The sequence below is a fragment of the Leucoraja erinacea genome, chromosome 13 (assembly GCF_028641065.1).
Source record: "Leucoraja erinacea ecotype New England chromosome 13, Leri_hhj_1, whole genome shotgun sequence".
Taxonomy (NCBI): Eukaryota; Metazoa; Chordata; class Chondrichthyes; order Rajiformes; family Rajidae; genus Leucoraja; species Leucoraja erinaceus.
The window spans coordinates 10,044,978-10,063,838 of record NC_073389.1 but is presented as its reverse complement, the minus strand read 5'-3'; the positions used below and the strand labels follow the sequence as shown (position 1 = coordinate 10,063,838).

Sequence of the window (18,861 nt, the reverse complement as noted above, 5' to 3'; positions counted from 1 at the left end):
AAATTATATGTGTTAGAACACCTACATCACAGAAGAAGCACAAAACGTTACCACCAGCTTTTCCTACTGCTAAAGGCTGTTTGATACATTTCAAGGTCAAAACCTCCTCAATGTCTGGATAGTAGATGCGGAGAGGATGTTTCCACTAGTGGGAGAGTCTAGGACCAGAGGTCATACGCTCAGAATTAAGGAATGTTTCTTTAGGAAGGAGATGGAGGAATTTATTTCGTCAGAGGGTAGTGAATCCGTGTAATTCATTGCCACAGACAGTTGTGGAGGCCTAGTCAACTTGTGGATATTTTTAAGGCAGGGATGGACAGATTTGTGATGAGTACAGGTGTCAGAGGTTATGGGGAGAAGGCAGGAGAATGGAGTCAGGAGAGACAGATCAGCCATGATTGAATGGCAGAGTAGACTTGATGGGCCGAATGCCCTCTTCTTCTCCTATCACTTATGAACCTGCCACAGACCTCACTGCTACTCACACCACACTCATGGAATAATCACAGAATGGCCCTTACATCCAGCTGAGCCCAAGTGCAGGTGTAGAGCCAAGGGTGAAAATTCAGACAGTACAAGAAGTGTTGACAACTTTGCATGGTTAGGTCCATTAAAGTTATGCGATTTAAATTGAAGGGATACAACATCAATAATGATTAAGAGCAAATCATAAAACCTATTTCATATATTCTCAATCATATTCTTACTGTAAAATAGATTTTTAAATTCCAATACCTGCCAAAACTGACACAGCTATGTTTACAGACTGCCTCCTCCCCAGGTTTAAGAATTTCCATTCCTTCACAAAGTTCCTGAGCTTCCATCGCGACCAAGGCCAGTCGCTGGAATTCTTCACTTTCCACGTTTCATTACTTTTGTTATATTTTTGTACATATTCTAACCTTCTCGTGGTTAATTTTACCTTTTGAATCTCGAGTTAGTCGTGAATGTGCCTGAACCTGTACTCTTCCATGAGTATCAAGTTTTGCTTTCAGTGATTGTAATTGGAAATTGCCCTCCACATATCTCACTGTAGCCATTTAAAGGCAACACAGCATCACACACAGCAATGTTTAAAGAATCATGCAAATATGCTTCACAAATGATAAATGACCTCGTCAAGCTTCAATGCACTCACGATATAGCATTTGAGAGCAAATCTAACATGCAATTCTTTCTAAATATTTTTGAAAAGGTATTTATTTTTCTCAGAGCTTTACCACTTCATCTTTTCCCTCTTTAAGCCGTTTCAAACTCATAGGTTCTTTTTACATGGATTTCCTTGAACATACTTCTTTAATTTGAACCTTTTAGAGGATGGAAAAGAGTTTCTGGGCTTTTAAATCTCGCCATTAGGATCTTAAAATAGTAGGAACTAAACAAATTATACAGCAAATTATAAAATTGAATTATTCCTTGCATAGCTTGTAACTAAGAGTACTTGTATTATTAAAAGTAGTTTCCTACTGTGATCCAAATTGCACTGTATTATTTTTAAGGAGGCAGCTGCTAGCTAAAAACTATGGAAGTGTTATTTTGTCACACCTGTGATTCTGCTCAGAATAGTGAATCCATGGCAACCACATAATTAAAAGCTCTGCATTGAGTGAATCAGATTGTGCACACAGCACTTGAAAATGTGAGGCACACAGTCCATGTTTCTGTTGCGTTTATAGCTCATACATTACATTCATTAAAAAATAAACATTTATTACTTTAACTATCCCTAATAGAAATTAAAAAAAACAAAATATACATATATAAGAAAGTAACAAAGACGAAATATTAAACATACAGGTGGGGGAATTGAAAGATGGGGATGAATAAAAATAGGAATAGAGAATCACCAGCTTGCTTTGCACCCTAGTCAATTATTCTCAGTATTGAAACCAATGGGAAGGAAAAAAAAAACCGAAGATAGACCCAAAATGCTGGAGTAACTCAACGGGACAGACAGCATCTCTGGAGAGAAGGAACGGGTGACATTTTGGGTTGAGACCCTTCAAGCTTAGAGTCAGGGGAGAGGGAGACTAGAGATATGTGGAAACGAGGTGTGAAAACAGATCAAAGCAGACAATGTTCAAGGAAATGTAGAATAGATCATTCTGAAGAAATGGTCTCGACCCAAAGATCAGTCTGAAGGGTCCTGTCCTGAAATGCCACCCATTCCTTCTCTCCAGAGATGCTGCCTGTTTTACTCCAGCATTTTGTGTCTACCTTTGAATAGATCACACCTGGCTGAGGGGAAGGTGACAAACAAGGCATATAATGACCAAAATTAAGCAGGAGGACAGCGAAACTAGTCAGAGAACTGGGGTGGGAGAGGGATGAAGAGAGGGGGAAAAGCAAGAGTTGCTTGAAGTTAGAGAAATCAATATTCATACTGCTGGGTTGCAAGCTGTCCAAATAAAATACGAGATGCTTTTCCTCAAATTTGCATTGGGCCTCACTCTGACAGTGGAGGAGGCCTAGGACAGAAAGGCCATTTTGGGAATGGGTGGGAAAATCAGTCGGGTGGACAGGATTTGTCAGCTTGGTAGACCGTTTTCAGCCAATAACTGCACCCACCAGGTATATTTTCAGCCGTAATAGACCTCTATCAAGTATTCACAATTACAGGTGGCTAGGATGGCATAGCAGGTACAATGCTCAGTCAGTAACTCACCGATAAAGAGCTATAAATGCCATTTCTAAAACGACAGAATCTAAATTGTGCGTAAATAGCCTTGCAATCAAGCTCTCCATTTTCTATCTGGATTTTTTCAAATACGTTTAGGAAAACAACATTCTAATTTCTTGCTCCATTCCTGGAGTTTGCATTGATTGTGCAGCCGAGTGTTGCCATTAGCACTGGCAGCCTAAATGCTTCACCGTAAATAAATTCACTCAACTGCCTCAATTCTACCACGTTATCCGTGCTGTGGTTCTGGTTAGGGGGACTTACTCAGAGTTTGCCAGTTCCATTCTCACCTCAATTTATTTTGGCTCCGGTCCTGAAACCAACAAGGCAATCTCACCGCACAACCTCAGTGAAAGGCAGAAATTACTTGACAATATTTGACGACGAGAATGATCTCATTTAACAGAACAGTAAATCTCCAATAATCCACAATCAAATTTCTCTGAAATCCTGATGGTTCAACATCTGGCTCAACTAGTGTTTTTCCAATGCTGCATTTAAGTTCAAAGGGTGGGCCGTTTCCACACTACTTTGTTTCTCCTCCGATGGTGGAGGGCAGATGCACACCTGACCTACTAATTCTTTAGCCGAGATCAGTCATCTTAGTGTAGACCAGAGATTTATCCTTGGACCCTTCCTAGTCTTAGCTACTTTGGATCACCAAACTGATTGTGCCAAAAGGACTATCCCCGACCCTTACCCTCTTGTGAGCAAGTCATTTTTACTCTCAGCTTCTTACTAATATTCACCTCGTCTCCAAAATGCACGATCCACACACAATTCCTTCTTCAAGCATCATTTGTTCTCACCTGGAAATGGTGTTGGAGCATGCTGTTTTGTCTGCTGCATGATGGGATGATACAAAACCTGACAGGCGACACCCTCCTGGATTTGGGTAACGGTTTTTCTGTGATTAATCTGAGCATGCACGTGATGTGAATTGTTTTGCAACACTCATTCTTATGGTATTGGGCCAAAATTGAATCCCATCTAAAGCCTACAAATGAGGTGGGGTTTGCACATTTAGGTAGGCTGCAATCTGCAAGATGAGGCCTTATAGGAGGGCCTCAAATTACCTGGATGCTTGCTTGGGAATGCCAGAGTTCCCAGGCAAACTCCTTCATCGATATGCCCACCACTCACTCCCAACCCAACATGATCCATGTCCTCAAGTTCCCATTACTTTCCGATTCACTTTCCCCCACAATCTTCCAATCTAATCCCCAATCATTTCCCCAAGCTATCCTTGTCACCATCCCAAGTGGCCCCACACTTAATGTGCTCTGAAGCAATTTCATCACCTTCCCATCGAAGGTGGCCCCACCTTTCCAGCCTAGGATCTATCACTCAAATCCATTGTGCACTAACCTCCACCAGACACTCCATAGAGATCAGCCCTATTAACCCCATGTATAATTTGTCAATAGTAAAGCCCCTGGTAACATTGGTGTCACGTAACTGACAAACAATTTCAAGAGATTCCTGCATATACCCCTTCACAACTTGAACTGGAACTCAATCACAAATATGGGAGATTGCATCTCATGACATGAAGTTTACTGCAGAAGTAATTACAAATATCGAGTAGGGGAGGATGGCAGACATAGTATACGTGGATTTCAGCAAGGCCTTCATTAGTAATGGCATTGAGTATACAAGTTTGAAAGCTATGTTGTAGTTGCACATGATGTTGATGAAGCCTTTGAGTATTGTGTTCAGTTTTGTCATCCTGCTATAGGAAGATGCTATTAAACAGGGGAAAGGGCAGAAAATAATTACCAGGATGTTGCCCGGCCTTGTGGGATTGAGTAATACGGAGATGTTTTTGTTTACTTTAGTTTAGAGATAACAGTATGGAAACAGGTCCTTAGACCCACCGAGTCCAGGCCAACCATTGATCACCTGTTCACATTATTTCTGGTATTACCTACTTTCTCATCCACTCTCTGCACATTAGGGCAGTTTTACAGAGACCAATTAACCTACAAACCCGCATGGGTTTGGGATGTGGAGGAAACCAGAGCACCTGGAAGAAATAAACAGTCATACGGAGAAGACGCAAACTCCTCTCAGACGGCACCCCATGTCAGAATCGAACCCTGGTCTCAGGTGGCAGTTCTACCAGCTACGTCACTGTGCTTCCTTGGGCAGAATAGGTTTTTATTCCTTGGTGCATGTGATTTTACAGAAGTATATAAAATCATGGGGGGCATGGAGAGGTGGAATGCAGAGTCTTTTTCCCAGTGTTTGGAAATTAAGAACAAGAGGGCATAGATTTAACGTGAGAGTGGAAAAGTTTAATAGAATCCTAAGGGACAACCTCTTCCACAGAGAGGGTCGGACATATATGAAATCTGCTACCAGAGAAAAAGTGGTTGAGACCGGTATAATAATAGCATTTAAGTGACATTTGGACAAGTACTTGGATTGAAAAGGTTTAGAGGGATATGGGTCAAACACATACAAATGGGACGTGTAGATGGGCATCTTCCGGTCGGCATAGACAAGATGGGCCAAAGGGTCTGCTTTTTGTTCTCTGATTCTTTATTTATGACTCAATGACTATTGTTAGCAACTTGCCAATGACAACAGAGAAAAATGCCTGCATGCTCCGTGAACCATTACTCACCTGCTGAATCCTCTGGCAGTCTAGCCATCACATCATATCCAAGTTGGATAGGATGAAATATTCACCAATTATCCAGATATATGCATCCACAACAACATTTAAAAAGGTCAACACAAAATATGTCAATTTTCAATGTAGGTAAATCAGACATTAGACTCAATTTCCACACTTGCTTTGGCAGAAATGATTGATAGTATGATATGCAGCAACTTTTTTCAAGGACCATTTTGTTTATTACTTCTACCACAAGCTATATTCAGGAAACACATGTCTGCACCCCAAAATTCACAGGCCATGTTAACCTGGAAATGTGCACACCCTTCTGCCAACATTGCTAGGCATGTGCTGGAACTTCCTAACACAAAGTCTTGTAAAAAAACACTTTCTCCATGGGGGAAGTGACAGGCACACCTTCAATTCAAAAGGAGATAGATATCAAATACTGATGTGACAGTATCGCTTTAAGCATGATATTTTAAACCAGATTTTTTTATTCTGAATTTACTATCGGCCTGTTTACTCAATAAACTTAATTAACATCATATGGTTAATGAGGAATGGTTACCATGGTTGTGCCTCTGAAAGTGTTTTGATGGATTGTAATGAAATTAGTAAAGTTGCGATTTGTGACTGGTGCCCAAATCCAGCAAAACCGTTTCCATTGTAGATACCAAAAATGTTAAAATGACAGATCAGTGGTATTTATTGTATAACTATGCAAATACATTCCTTCTCTGCAGAGGAACTGCATGTATTAAATACACATTTTTACATCGAAAGGAAAATCTGAATTGGAGAAATGGAGATTGTATGCCTTTTCTTCCCCTAAAGATGACAGCTCCCCTCATTGTTTGGCCACTCTCAGGTTTTTCATCTCTGGTTGCTTCACGCTGCAGAGACCAATACAAAGGGTGGGATGCCTTAGACCGTATAAATAATAATAAATATTATTAGAACGGATGATAGCATAGGCTGAAATAATATTTTGCGGAGTCTGGTATGGAATTGAATTCAATAAAACGTATGTACTTCCAACTCAGAAGCTTTGTTGAACCTCGGGGCAGAATAACAAACATGAAATATAATCGTAATAATCTGTAACAGAACTTTACCTGAATAGACTATTTGAACAGAAGGTACAACGTTAGCAATTCTCCAGCAGTCCAAATTAATGCTTCAAGAAGCTACCATTTATTTTTGCAGAGCTAAAACATCTACTGTATTACTAAACATTTCACCATCTGCTATAAATTCTATTATTTGCATTTACCTTGGTCTACAATCGGCCATGCGGCACGATGGTGCAACAGTAGAGTTGCTGCCTTACAACGCTTGCAACGCCGGAGACCCGGGTTCTATCCAGACTATGGGCGCTGTCTGTACGGAGTATGTACGTTCTCCCCGTGACCCGCCTACACTCCAAAGATGTGCATGTATGTAGGTAAATTGTCTTGGTAAATGTCACAATTGTCCTTCGTGTGTAGGATAGTGTTAACGTGCAGGGATCGCTGGTCGAAATGGACTCGGTGGGCCTTCCTCACGTTTCCGCACTGTATCTCTAAAACTAAAAAGACAATCATATTGTACCTGGATCATAGATTTGCAGTATTTATCCAATTTTACATTTTTGGATTCGTTAAGCAGAAAAGTGACAGTGCTGAAGATCGACACGCACTCCCTTTCCTGAGCTATTATTTGAAATAGAGTCCCGAGCCTCAATCTGAAACCGAGGTGAGCTCTGGCATTTTGCCTATTAAAAAGACCAGATATTTCCACCTCTCTGTTCATCCCGAGGTAATTTTCTGCTGAAAGGCTCTTTCCTGGCCATGATCTGACACGTTGGTATGTGCACGTGGTAATCCAAACCTTCACTCCTCATCATCTGGTTCACACTGTCCCATTCACCTACATCTTGTGCTTACTGCCCTACATAACTCCTGATTAACCAAACATCTCTATTTTAAACTTTTCATTTGGGATCTTAAAATTTCTTCAGAGTGTTGGAGCTCCCTAACCCTGTAATTTCCAACAGCTCAGCAGCCTTCCAAGGTACCTGGCCCCTCAAACATTCCTAATTTTATCATTCCAGCTTTGGCAGCAGTATCTTCAGCTAACAATGCCAACTCTGAACCTCGCATTGCTCTTGCGGGACAGTCCTAGAATGTACAAGCCTTTGGGCAACCTCGTGAACTTTGTTTTGGAAATGCTGTGTGAAGCACCTTCAACTGTTTTACAAAATTAAAAATGTAAATAAGTTGTTCTCCTCAGTCCTTGTCACTTGCAAGGGCACCGACTTCCCAGAGATAACAAAAACAATACAGATACCACTAAGGTTGCTGGCAATTACACCAAGGAATCAATGACAGATTGTGATCAATCCTCTATGGATAATGCCAGCCTATGTAAGTTTCAGTTTCAGTTTTGAAGTAAACCTACCCACATTCCCGACAGTAGTGTTCGAACCCTGAAAATGTGAGAAATGACAAAGTGTATTGTGGAATTTAATTATTGGAAAGGGTGTAGGAAAGACTTACAAGGACGTTAACAGAGCTGGATGGGGTTTGAGTTCTAAGGAGACTAGGAGGCCCAGGGTTAATGCCATAGAGGTATATAAAATTATTAAAGACATCAAAAACTAGAGGTGAACATGGATAGGAAAAGTTTGGAGAGATATGGGCCAGATGCAGGCAAGAAACTAGCTAGGTTAAGTAATTTGGTCAGCATGGACAAGTTGGACTGAAGTGCCCGTTTCCCAGTTCTATGATATTCCTGCTCCGAGGAGTAGAACATGTCAATCTGTGTGAGATCTAGCATGTGTACTCGCACTCATGTACATAAATGTGTACGCGAGTGTGACTAGATTATGTCCTCCCTTCACCACCTCCAGTTTAAATTCCATTTGGAATATTTTGGAGGACCAAGAAACCAAGAACCAAGAAAACGTGCATTTTCTTGCCCACGCTCTTGCCCCAGAGCATCCCTCCACACCATCCCGATTCTCTTCTTCCTTTAATCGCCCTCATCCCTGTCCAAGCTTTCTCTCCTTCCTTGTTATCTCTCTCCCTTCATTCAGTATTTCTACGATCTCCCCATCCATCCTCTTTGCCACCTGCTGGCTGAAAATGCACTCCAACATTGAGGCCACCCACCATCGCCATTCCCCATGGCTACTCCAATTATGTAAATCTGTGTCAGTGCTTGGTACCATCGAAGAAGGAGACCTGGGGTCAAATACACAACAAAGTGCCCCATATCTTTCCAGCACGGCACCGCCCTCCTTAATCGCAGAAAGATGTTCCAATCTGCTGCATCAATGAAAGACTAGTGTAATTTCCAAGTTGTTGTTCAGGTTTCTGAACTAAACCGAATAAAACAGGCTGGCCAAGATATTGAACAATTGAGGTCAGTGGCTTCACAAATATCTCATTCCCCTCTCCTGAGAGTTGGTACCATATATCGCACTACTGAGCCTTTTCCTCCTTGAGGCATCCAGAAAAACTGCAATCAATTTGGCTGAAACTTACAATGAGGTATCAGTTTGCAATATGGGGTTGCAGCCAGAGCAATTAGGCTGTCTCTGCATAAAGCAGTTTCTTATAGGAGAAAAAGGTGTCCGACCTAACTGGATTAGCCCAAATCGTGGCATTGAAGAATTGGTGAAGTTAATTGACTTTTCCCTCGGCTATATATGGTTTCCATAAAAAGGGCAAATAATTAATTCAATCACATATTCCACTGACTGCAAGTTTTGTTCAGCAATGTGTCCCTCAATCCATGCTCAGCAACAAAGCCCTATGAAGTGGCAAGCATATTTGCTCATAAGGTCAGTCAGAATAAACTTTGACCGCCCCCAAATTGTGGTGATATCTGTCCCAATAGAAAATCAACAAAAGATAATAATATATTAAAAAAACTCCCAGATTTATTTATAATAAATTAAAATTAAACAACTAGAATAGAATTAAAAATGTTAAAGGCAAATTAAAAATGAATAAATCCAATCAATTATCATCCTGGTAACTCTTCAATCAATTTCCAAGAAAAGTTACAAGGACGTGTCCCCCTAAAAATGGTTTATAGCAATTACTCCCATTCTTCAATTTGACATTGATGTTCATGAACAACAGTATATTAGTACACAAAAGATGCTCAAAAAAGCTACGTGAACGAATACTTTAACTTTAGCACTGACCAGCAAGGTCAAATACTCCATAAAGATTTGTATGCAAATTATGGCACCGTGTTTCTCCACCATGAAGCAATGGAGACACTACAGCAATTAATTTGTGACCATACCCACGTCTCCTGTCTCTCCACATGTTCAGATTATCTCATTATAATGTCTGTTATTGCCCCTGCAACAATCAACTCATTTATACTCCAATTTTTTTGTAAAACAACTTTTTAGCCTGCATTTTGCTGCAATTGAGAAATGCCAGATGCTAAATCCCTTACTATGCAATAGCACATCATATTTTTAATACTATCAAGCATAAACATTTCTGTCAATAACTTACTCAGAATGTGTAAGTGTTATATGTAAGAAATCGTTTTCCAAAGCCGAATGGGCAATAGTTGTGACAACACTAGGGCCATTTACAGAGCCAAATGCATTTACAAAAGCAGCCGTGATTTTTTCCAATAATCAAGTTACACATTTAAGTGGCTGAACGCAGAGATTCCACTTCATCTCCGACATGGAGCCGGAATTGCATGTCACATATGAATGATTTACTGTCACCTGCAGAAGATTTGGCAAAGCACATCATGATGGCTGCAATTTTACAACCTACATTAATAAAGACTTAGCCTGGGAAGAACCGCGCTGCCACTTAAACCATGATATCATGAAAGTTAACCAAGTACGAGATGCAGATATTTGGTAAATATTCCCTTAACTACAATCTGTTCAACAAATATTGTGTTATTTCAGAAAACCAGTTCATAGTGGATTATATTCTTGTACCAGACAAGACAGTAATTCTAACGAAACACATAACTTGAGTTAATTGAGAAAAGTTTAACAGCTGACAACATTTGAGCTAATTTTCAGTATTAGCAAAATATCAACATCATTGCAAATCTGTATTAAATACGCTAATTATGTAATATGCACGGTGGCTCAGCGGTAGAGTAGCTGCCTTACAGTGCCAGAGACCCGGGCTTGATCCCGACTATGGGTGCTGTCTGTATGGAGTTTGTATGTTCTCCCTGTGACCCCTTGGATTTTATAAGAGATCTTCTGATCGGTGTTCAGTGCGGACTCGGTTGGTCAAAAGGCCTGTTTCTGAGCTGCATCTCCAAACTAAGCTAAAAGTATGCTTTAGTCTTTAGTGTGATGGCTGGATAACTGACAGGTACATGATGAAAAATGACATCCGAAAGACAAAATTCAATGTATCATCAATACGTCAAGCTATACAGAACATGCTGAACATGTTAGCCATACTATCGTGTATTAATTCTACTCTTAGGAATAATGTACTGAACAACAGTGGATTGGACTGTTGACATCTAAAATCAAAGTTCAACTTAAAGTTTTCAATTCAAAATTTAGTTGCATATTGAAATAAATATTTCCAATGCGTTTACTCACTTCAAATTATTGGCAAAATCTTATGTATAGAATAAACATGTTGTTCAACACAAACTACAACAATCATGTGGACTTTATTAAGAGATTGGAGTTATATACTGCACAACTGAAACCAAAATCAATGGTTCAAATAACTAAAAATTCCATTAGGACCTCTACCTTGGGAGGAGCTGAGAGGATGCTCAGGTTGGATAATTAAGCACATGTGTAATATTTCTCCCCTCTTCCCAACATTCAGTTCCAATGAAAATTACCACCGCCCCCAAAATTTTTTTATCGAACGTGGTTCAACCCTGACAGTGGGTGCTGTCTGTACGAAGTTTGCACGTTCTCCCTGCGACTTGCGTGGGTTTTTACTGGGATCGCTGGTTTCCGCCCACACTTCAAAGGTGTTAGGTTAATTGTCTTCAGTAAAAATTGTAAATTGTCCCTGGTGTGTATAGGATAGTATTAGTGTGAGCACATGGGCAGAAATGGCTTTTAAAACATGGGGGGGGCCCGGGGCACGCAAGCGGCCTGGGAACTGCAGCCAGACCTGGGGCAAGCGAGCCGACCTGGGAGCTACAGGAAGACCTGTCAGCCAGCCTGGGCACTACAGCTAGTCCCGGGGAAGGCGAGCCCACCTGGGCACGCAGGTGACCTGGCAACTGCAGGTCATTTGGCCCACCATGTCCTCGCTGTCCCGCAATCACCCCGTTCACCAGCACCACGCGACACACAAGGAATAATTTACAATTTACCGAAGCACTTAACATATAAACCTGCACGTCTTTGGAGTGTGGGGCAGGTGAGCCGACCCGAGCGCTACAGCCAGTCTGTAGGCACGCAGGGAACCTGGGCGCTACAGCCAGACCTGGAGCAAGCGAGGTGACCTGGGACTGGCTGTAGTGCCCAGGTCTCAAAACAGGCCCACCTCCGTCCACCCCCCCAGGATTTCCACCGGCTGGTCAACATGGGCTCGGTGGGCCAAAGGGCCTTTCAGCAATGTCTCTAAACTAAATTAAATTAAGAACCAAAAGAAAAAGAGCAGATGCTGGAAGTCTGACACGAGAGAAAATGCTGCTAATCCTCAGGATCGCAGTTTTGTTTTAGTAAAAATGCTAATCTTTGAAATGTGTTTAGACATTTTAAAAGCTAATTTAAAAGTTTTCAAATCCACTACACTTTCCTAAAAAATTGCACAGATTTGTTCAAATCCTTCATGACCTGCTTAATTCTTCAACAGATTGAAAACCAGAACATCTGGCAGCAGTCTGCAGTATTTCACTGAACCTTGCAAGTCAGTTCATTAGCTGGATTGAAAATGTGAAAGCAAACAGCAGTGCATTGCTAATAAAAAGTGTACAGTAAAACTTGTAAATTGCAAAATAATGGAATCCCATGTTTCCTTGTTACTTGGTATGAGGTGCACACATCCCATCTTGATGCTAGGTGAAGTGATTACATTCAGTCCCTGTAAAAAGCAATGGTTTTCTAAGACTGTTTTATTCGAATCAACCATCCTACAATTGCAAGCCCCAATTAGATAATTCAGTCTTAGTTCCAATACTTCTGTTGCCCATGTGAGCTGTGAAAATGTGATAGAGTAAAGTGATAAGGACGTTACTGGCATGGCTGCAGACATTTAATTTTACCCCAACAATTATTCCACCAAACATGTCGAACTCAGCATTTCTCAGTAATATCAACTATCAAATGGAGATATTTTGCCAATTGAATGCATCAGCCTTCAATAGGTTAATGACCAGCACTTGTAGAATTGAGCACATCAAGAACTTTATTTCAAACATCCTTCTGCAGAAAAAATATTTTTTCTTTGAAGTTCACCACTCATTTATAATTATGCTCTTGAGTATTTGGCATTTCAACATTGACGTATTGCTTTCTGACTGTTTGCCCTATCTATGTTTCTCATAATTTCTTAAAACTTACATCAGGTCCCTCATCTGCCTCCAATGCGCCAAGAAAAGCAATCAAGGTTTCTCCAACCTCCCCTTATACCCAATACTCTATTCTTCAGCATTCTCTCCAAAACCATATCCTTCCTGCAACAGGGCAACTGCAATTGCACAGAATACCATTACACATAGTACCATTGGTCATAGACCTCCAGCCAGAAAGACAACCTTCCACCACTAACTACCCTCTGCCTTTTATGGGTAAACCGGTTCCGAATCTAAACCACCAACCTTGCTACCCTGCATCTTAATCCGCTGGATTAGCCGACCATGCCTTATTAAAGTCTATGTAGATATTGTCCACTATCCTATCCTGATCAATCTCCTTCCTTACCACCTAACATCAGTCACCTCCTCCCAACTTTGCCACCTCCTCTGATAGTTTATTAGTTTTCTTCAAACAAGTCAGTAACGATGCAACAAAAGTCAGTAATTTAAGCACATCTACTATTACCCATGAATTGCCTGCACACTGCTTTGATCAATAGCATTTAGTGCTTATTAAACAATGTAATGAATAATTGTTGGCTCAGTGTCAAAGAATATTCAAAATAACAAATTTTGATTTTGTAAAAAATGTCAACTGGCTCCACCCCATTTATTTGTTCAATAACAAAATCACCTGCCTCTCTAATTTTTAAATCTTTTTGGATTTTTCTTCATTTCTTGGAAATTAGAAAACCAAAAGTATTCAGATATCTTCCAAGACAAAATATAGTGGCAACATCATGTTATAGCATTATATTTTCCACGACCAAAGTGAGCAGAATGCAATGAATCCAATGAGTTTTTCATGCAGTAAGGATACTAGGGAGTATGTGAAGCCAATGTCTGTGGCTGGAGCCAAGTTGTGGATCCCTTATTAACAGATGGAATAGAAATATGGAATAGAAACTCCCGTTCTTTTCAGTGGCCAAAACTATTTCTCCCCTTATTCCAATGCACTTTGGCCAAAACATCAACAGGATACTCTGGTGTTCCAAAACTGTACTCAGTGCAATCTAATAATAGTACAGAAAGATTTAGTTGAGTTTAGAGGAATAGCGTGGAAACAGATTCTACAGCCCACCAAGTCCAAATCACCCATTGACTCCAATTCCATGTTATCCACTTTACTCATTCGCTCCCTATAATCGAATCCAGAAGTTACAGGCTCATTGCTTAAAACAAAGTTTCCTCTCAGTCATCATCACTTCTGGCAGTGCTTCACAGCTCCAGCGATCCCAAGTACCATTTTGATCTCAGGTGCTGTCTTTGTAGAATTTGTATGTTCTCCCTGTGACAGTGTGGGTCTGAAGAAGGGTCTCAGCCCGAAACATCATCTATTCCTTCTCTCCAGAGATGCTGCATGTCCCGCTGATTTACTCCAGCATTGTGTGTCGACCTTCGATTTAAACCAGCATCTGCAGTTCTTTCCTACACAGTGTGGGTTTCTCCTGGGTGCTCCAGTTTCCATCCACATTCCAAAGATGTAACCGCTATTAAATTACCCCTGGTGTGAGTGGGCAGTGGGAGAATCATGGTGGGAGGACAGAGAATGGATTGTATGCATGGAAAAAAATATTGATGACCATTGCTCTGAAAGCAGGAATCACTTGATGGGCTGAAGGGCCTCCTTGTATGACATATGAAAATGTTTCAAGGTGCTTTATATCCAAGTAGTCTCATGCAATAATAGTTATGGCCTAATCAAATATTCACTCCAGATAGCTATCATTTGGACATTCCTTTTCACTTTGATCGCATTGTCGGTTAGTTTGGGAAAATATTCAAAGTTGTTCTTGGTTCCGCTTCAAAGGTATGGTGCTTTATTTTTAATACATGCAGTACATATTTTAGCAAAGAAAATTGAACTTTCCCGTTTTATTTTCTAGCCATCAAGTTTGAAACCTTCTGGGAATACAAACCAGGTATGCCAGACAGTAAAGAAAATTGATTTTGTGAACCCCTCCATTGGAAATCACTAAATTATTGACTAGCCTTTTCCCCTTGCAGATGGTGATAGCTTGAATTGCGTACATAGATTATCGAACAGTCCAGCACAGGAACGGGCTCTTTGGCCCACAATGTTTGTGCTGAACATGATGCCGAGTTAAACTGATCTCATCTGCCTGTACATGATCCCTATCCCTCCATTCCCTGTACTTACATGTGCCTATCTAAACTTAACCTGTTCATTGCCACCCTCAAGCATACTCGGGTCAGAGAATACAAGTAAAACAAAATCTTGGCAGTGAACAGGGCATCTGCCTCCACCACCCCTGGCAATGCTTTCCTGGCCCCCACCGCCATCCGTGTAAAAAACCTGCCCCGCACATCTCCATTAAACTTTCCCCTTCGAGCTATGCCTCTAGTGTTGGACATTTCCACCCTGACTGTCTACCCTATCTATGCCTCTCATCATTTTATACACTTCTATCAAGTCTCCCCTCAACCTCCCGATGTTCCAGAGAAAACAATCCAAGTCTATCCAACCTCTCCCTGTAGCCGAAACACTCTAATCCAGGCAGCATTCTAGTAAATGTGCACTTCAGTTTGTTTAAATATCTTGTTGAGATTAGATGAAAATAAATATTTTAATTTCTGTTGGAAGAACTTGCCCCAGAATGGTTCACTGAAAACTCTGCTTGATGTATGCATAATTAATATATCCCTCACTGAGGTTAAAGACATCCTAAAATTCTAGAAATAAGAACCAGGGTTGAACTTCACCTGCATTTTTCTAGCAGGCTGGATACAAAGTGCTGGAGTAACTCAGCAGGATAGGCAACATCTCTGGAGATCAAGGCTGGTTGATGTTTTGGGTCGGGACCCTTCTTCAGACTCGGTATCAGTCTGAAGAAGGGTTTCAACCTGAGACGTCACCCAGCCTATTTCTCCAGAGATGCTGCCTGATCTGCTGTTACTGCAGCATTTTGTGTCTATCTTTGCTATATACCATAGCTGCAGGTCATTTCTACACATTTTTACTACCAGACTGATTATTTCCTGTTCAGAATAAATAGTTAAAATAATTTACTATATGTATAAATTTACAGAGAACGGCCAGTTTAATATGTTGATTTAATATATTTGTGCCTTCCCATCCACCCCAAAGAAGCCCATGGCAAGGCATTTCTCTGTTGTCAATTTCACTGAAATAATAGCTCTACACTAACCCACTCTCATCAAGATGATCTTTCCTTTATCTAACAGCTGACAATAACTTACATGACAGCACATTTACTGCATCTGCTGTTCCAGCTGTTTTACTCCACAAGAAAACCTGCAGAGCATTGAAATAATCCCACTGTGCATATACAACTATAAAATAAAACTTTAATACTTGGCAGTATTTATGGAAAAGCGAGCAAATTGTTTAGCTCCTATAATAATGCAAGTGACAGCAATAAAGTTTGCGTGATTTATAACTTATACCTGGATCACAAACTTGTAATTATTATTATATGATCACTGTAAATTTGTCAAGAAATAATGGATAGATTATATGCTGAGACTTTCCTTCCCCATACTAATTCAAGTGTATTCTTGAGTGTATTATTTTCGTGTTTAGAATAAATAGTTAAAATAATTCACTATGTGCGTTTTAAACAACCACTAAGTACATGTTTCTCAATGTTTGCCCGATTAAATCAAATGACTGATCACCCTATCCACAATTAATTCACCATTCAGAATATGTTGCTGTATATCCCCTTGATCGTGATTTGGTTCCTTCAGGCTAGTGAGTGTTTTGGGATGATGTGGAGTTAGATGAGAGGGAGACACACCAGCAGGCACCCACCGGGACCGGTGGCCTGTGTCTGCGCTGTACAACTCGATGTAATTCTTTCCACCGTGAAGCAGGTGGGCCAAAGTGCACAGCTGTCACCAGCTCAGCATGCCCATCTGCCAAATGTCAACCTACGCAGGTAGCAGCAGGGCTTCTCCATTCGCTTTTAAACGTCTAGATTTACTTGTAGAAACATACAACTGACACGTCCCTCCCCCCGCCTACCAGTCAATCGAGACTTTCACTCCTTCCTCTTGCAATAAACACTTCACGATCGCCCGATTCCGTTCACAATCGCCAATCTCAGAGAGAGTCGGGAGGATGTTTTTAAAAGCCTTGAATGAACTGAGATTAAACTCGGTGGCATTTTATTTTATTTTAATTGCCAGTTTAGTGGACGAGCTCCACAAACAGAACGCAAGAAGTGGCGTGGAGTTGTTTACAAGGAAGAGTTCCCGTTTGGAACTGTTCGCTTGTATAAGTGGCTACTTGTACAAGGATCGCCGAGATGAAACCTAACGACACGGTTTTGCACGCGTGAAAATGCAACCTGGTCTTCTCTGACCGCCTGTCAAAAAAAAACCCCTACCCACAATGGAAGTCACGCTTTGCAAGTTCCTCAATGTGGCATTTCTGAGCAAGCCAAGAGAGAAATGCACACAATTTTATAAGAAAAAGTTGATAAGCTTTCCAAGCGGAAGTGTGAGCCGAGTTTTCAAAGACTAATATAGACAGTGGACATAAATCGGATTGATTTACCCAAACAGATCTGCCACGGAGGATGCGAGACCACGTTTCTCTAGGTAACTCTCTGGCAGCCAGTTCCATAGATCAATAAACCTAAACGACCATGCAGGCGCAATTGCAATCTTCGATTGTTAAAACGCATAACAGCAACCAGCCTTGATTTTTTACCCCCGAACTAAACATGCTGCCAAGCAACTGCACAACGCTGGCGAAAATGTCACCATCCACTTGACCAGGTTTCAATAAATATGTACACATATAATCTGCGAGTGTTCATAGGTTATTAAAGAGGGTTGAGCACCATTTGTGAAATGCAACAACTCGTTCCCCAACTCACTCCCTGCCCCAGCAAGCAGCAAAGCCGGTCACCCCGCACGGAACTAGTTCGATGCGCACACACACACACACAATTTACCTTTCATCCAGTCCACCACTTGGCTCGGGATCCATTTACTAACCGGTTCCATGATCAGAGCCATGAGGAACTTTCGCCTCCCGGGGTGACAAGCGGAGACAATGTAAAGCGGGGCTCGCTGCCAACGTGGTCCGGAGCCTTCTGTCACTTGCTCTCAGTCCCCGTGCAGGTGAAACCCTCCTCTCACACTGTCAGCCGCCGCCTCTCCCTGCAAAGCGTTGCTTCTCTCTCCCCCTCGTCCGTCAGGCTCTCGCCTTCCTCTTGCAAGTTTGCTTCTTGCGAATAATTCTCACCGTCAAAACAATCCTTGCAGGTTTTTGTAAAAATAATTGCATTGGATTGCGAGAGGATGAAAGTGCATTTCTTGCTGGGGTGCGAGGAGGGAGCTGCCGGGTCGAGGTCCGTGTGTCAACTGCGATCAAGTGCAGTGTGGTGGAATGCAGCGTCCGTCAGTCAGCAGCTCGAGTTTGCTCCGGCTCCTGCTGCCGGTCGCTCGTCCGCTCTCACTCACTCGCTCCCTCTGACCGAAGCCTCCAGCTGCTCGAGTATCTTTGCTCCAGCTTGCAAGCGGCAGGGCGGGCTGACGGCGCTCTCCGCTGGCCCGCGCGCGCACTTGCACCCTTCACTCTCCCGCACGGCACGCGCTCCGGGCCGCCGCATGGACCGGAGCCGCCGCTGGAACCAGGGGAGGGAATTGCCACGAAAGTTGCCGCGTTTCACGGGGGAGAGTGGGGGTGGATAGCGGGTTACTTTCGGTCCTAACCCAATTAAACATGAGCGATGCGTTCAATGCAACCCATGCAAATGGGACACGCTGATTAGCGATGTTCTTCTGAACGTGATGCAGTCACTGGCAGGCAGCGTGGGTGGCAGAACCTACACACTAATGATGTTGCTTGGCAATGCATTGGAAATGGGGAATATGCGCAACAGTTCCTCCTTTACGCTTGGAAGTGCTGCAATATAAATACAGGTTTTTTCGTATGGTCTTCTTCGGGTTTTTTCCCCTTATTTACATCGCAGGGAGAGGCGAATTCCCCGAACCAAAGCTGGATAACATGTCC

General features: G+C 41.8%; 1 protein-coding gene across 11 annotated transcripts in view; it reads right to left on the bottom strand.

Annotated features, from left to right (window-relative positions):
• cnksr2a (connector enhancer of kinase suppressor of Ras 2a) overlaps positions 1-18,629 on the bottom strand; it is a 496,167-nt gene extending 477,538 nt beyond the window's left edge. For all 11 annotated transcript variants that reach the window (XM_055644411.1, XM_055644413.1, XM_055644414.1 and 8 more), the window contains exon 1: positions 17,798-18,629. In XM_055644411.1, coding sequence (XP_055500386.1) covers positions 17,798-17,861 — 64 coding nt within the window. In that variant the 5' untranslated portion in view covers positions 17,862-18,629. The remainder of the gene's footprint in view (positions 1-17,797) is intronic.
• Between the last annotated feature and the right edge of the window lie 232 nt (positions 18,630-18,861).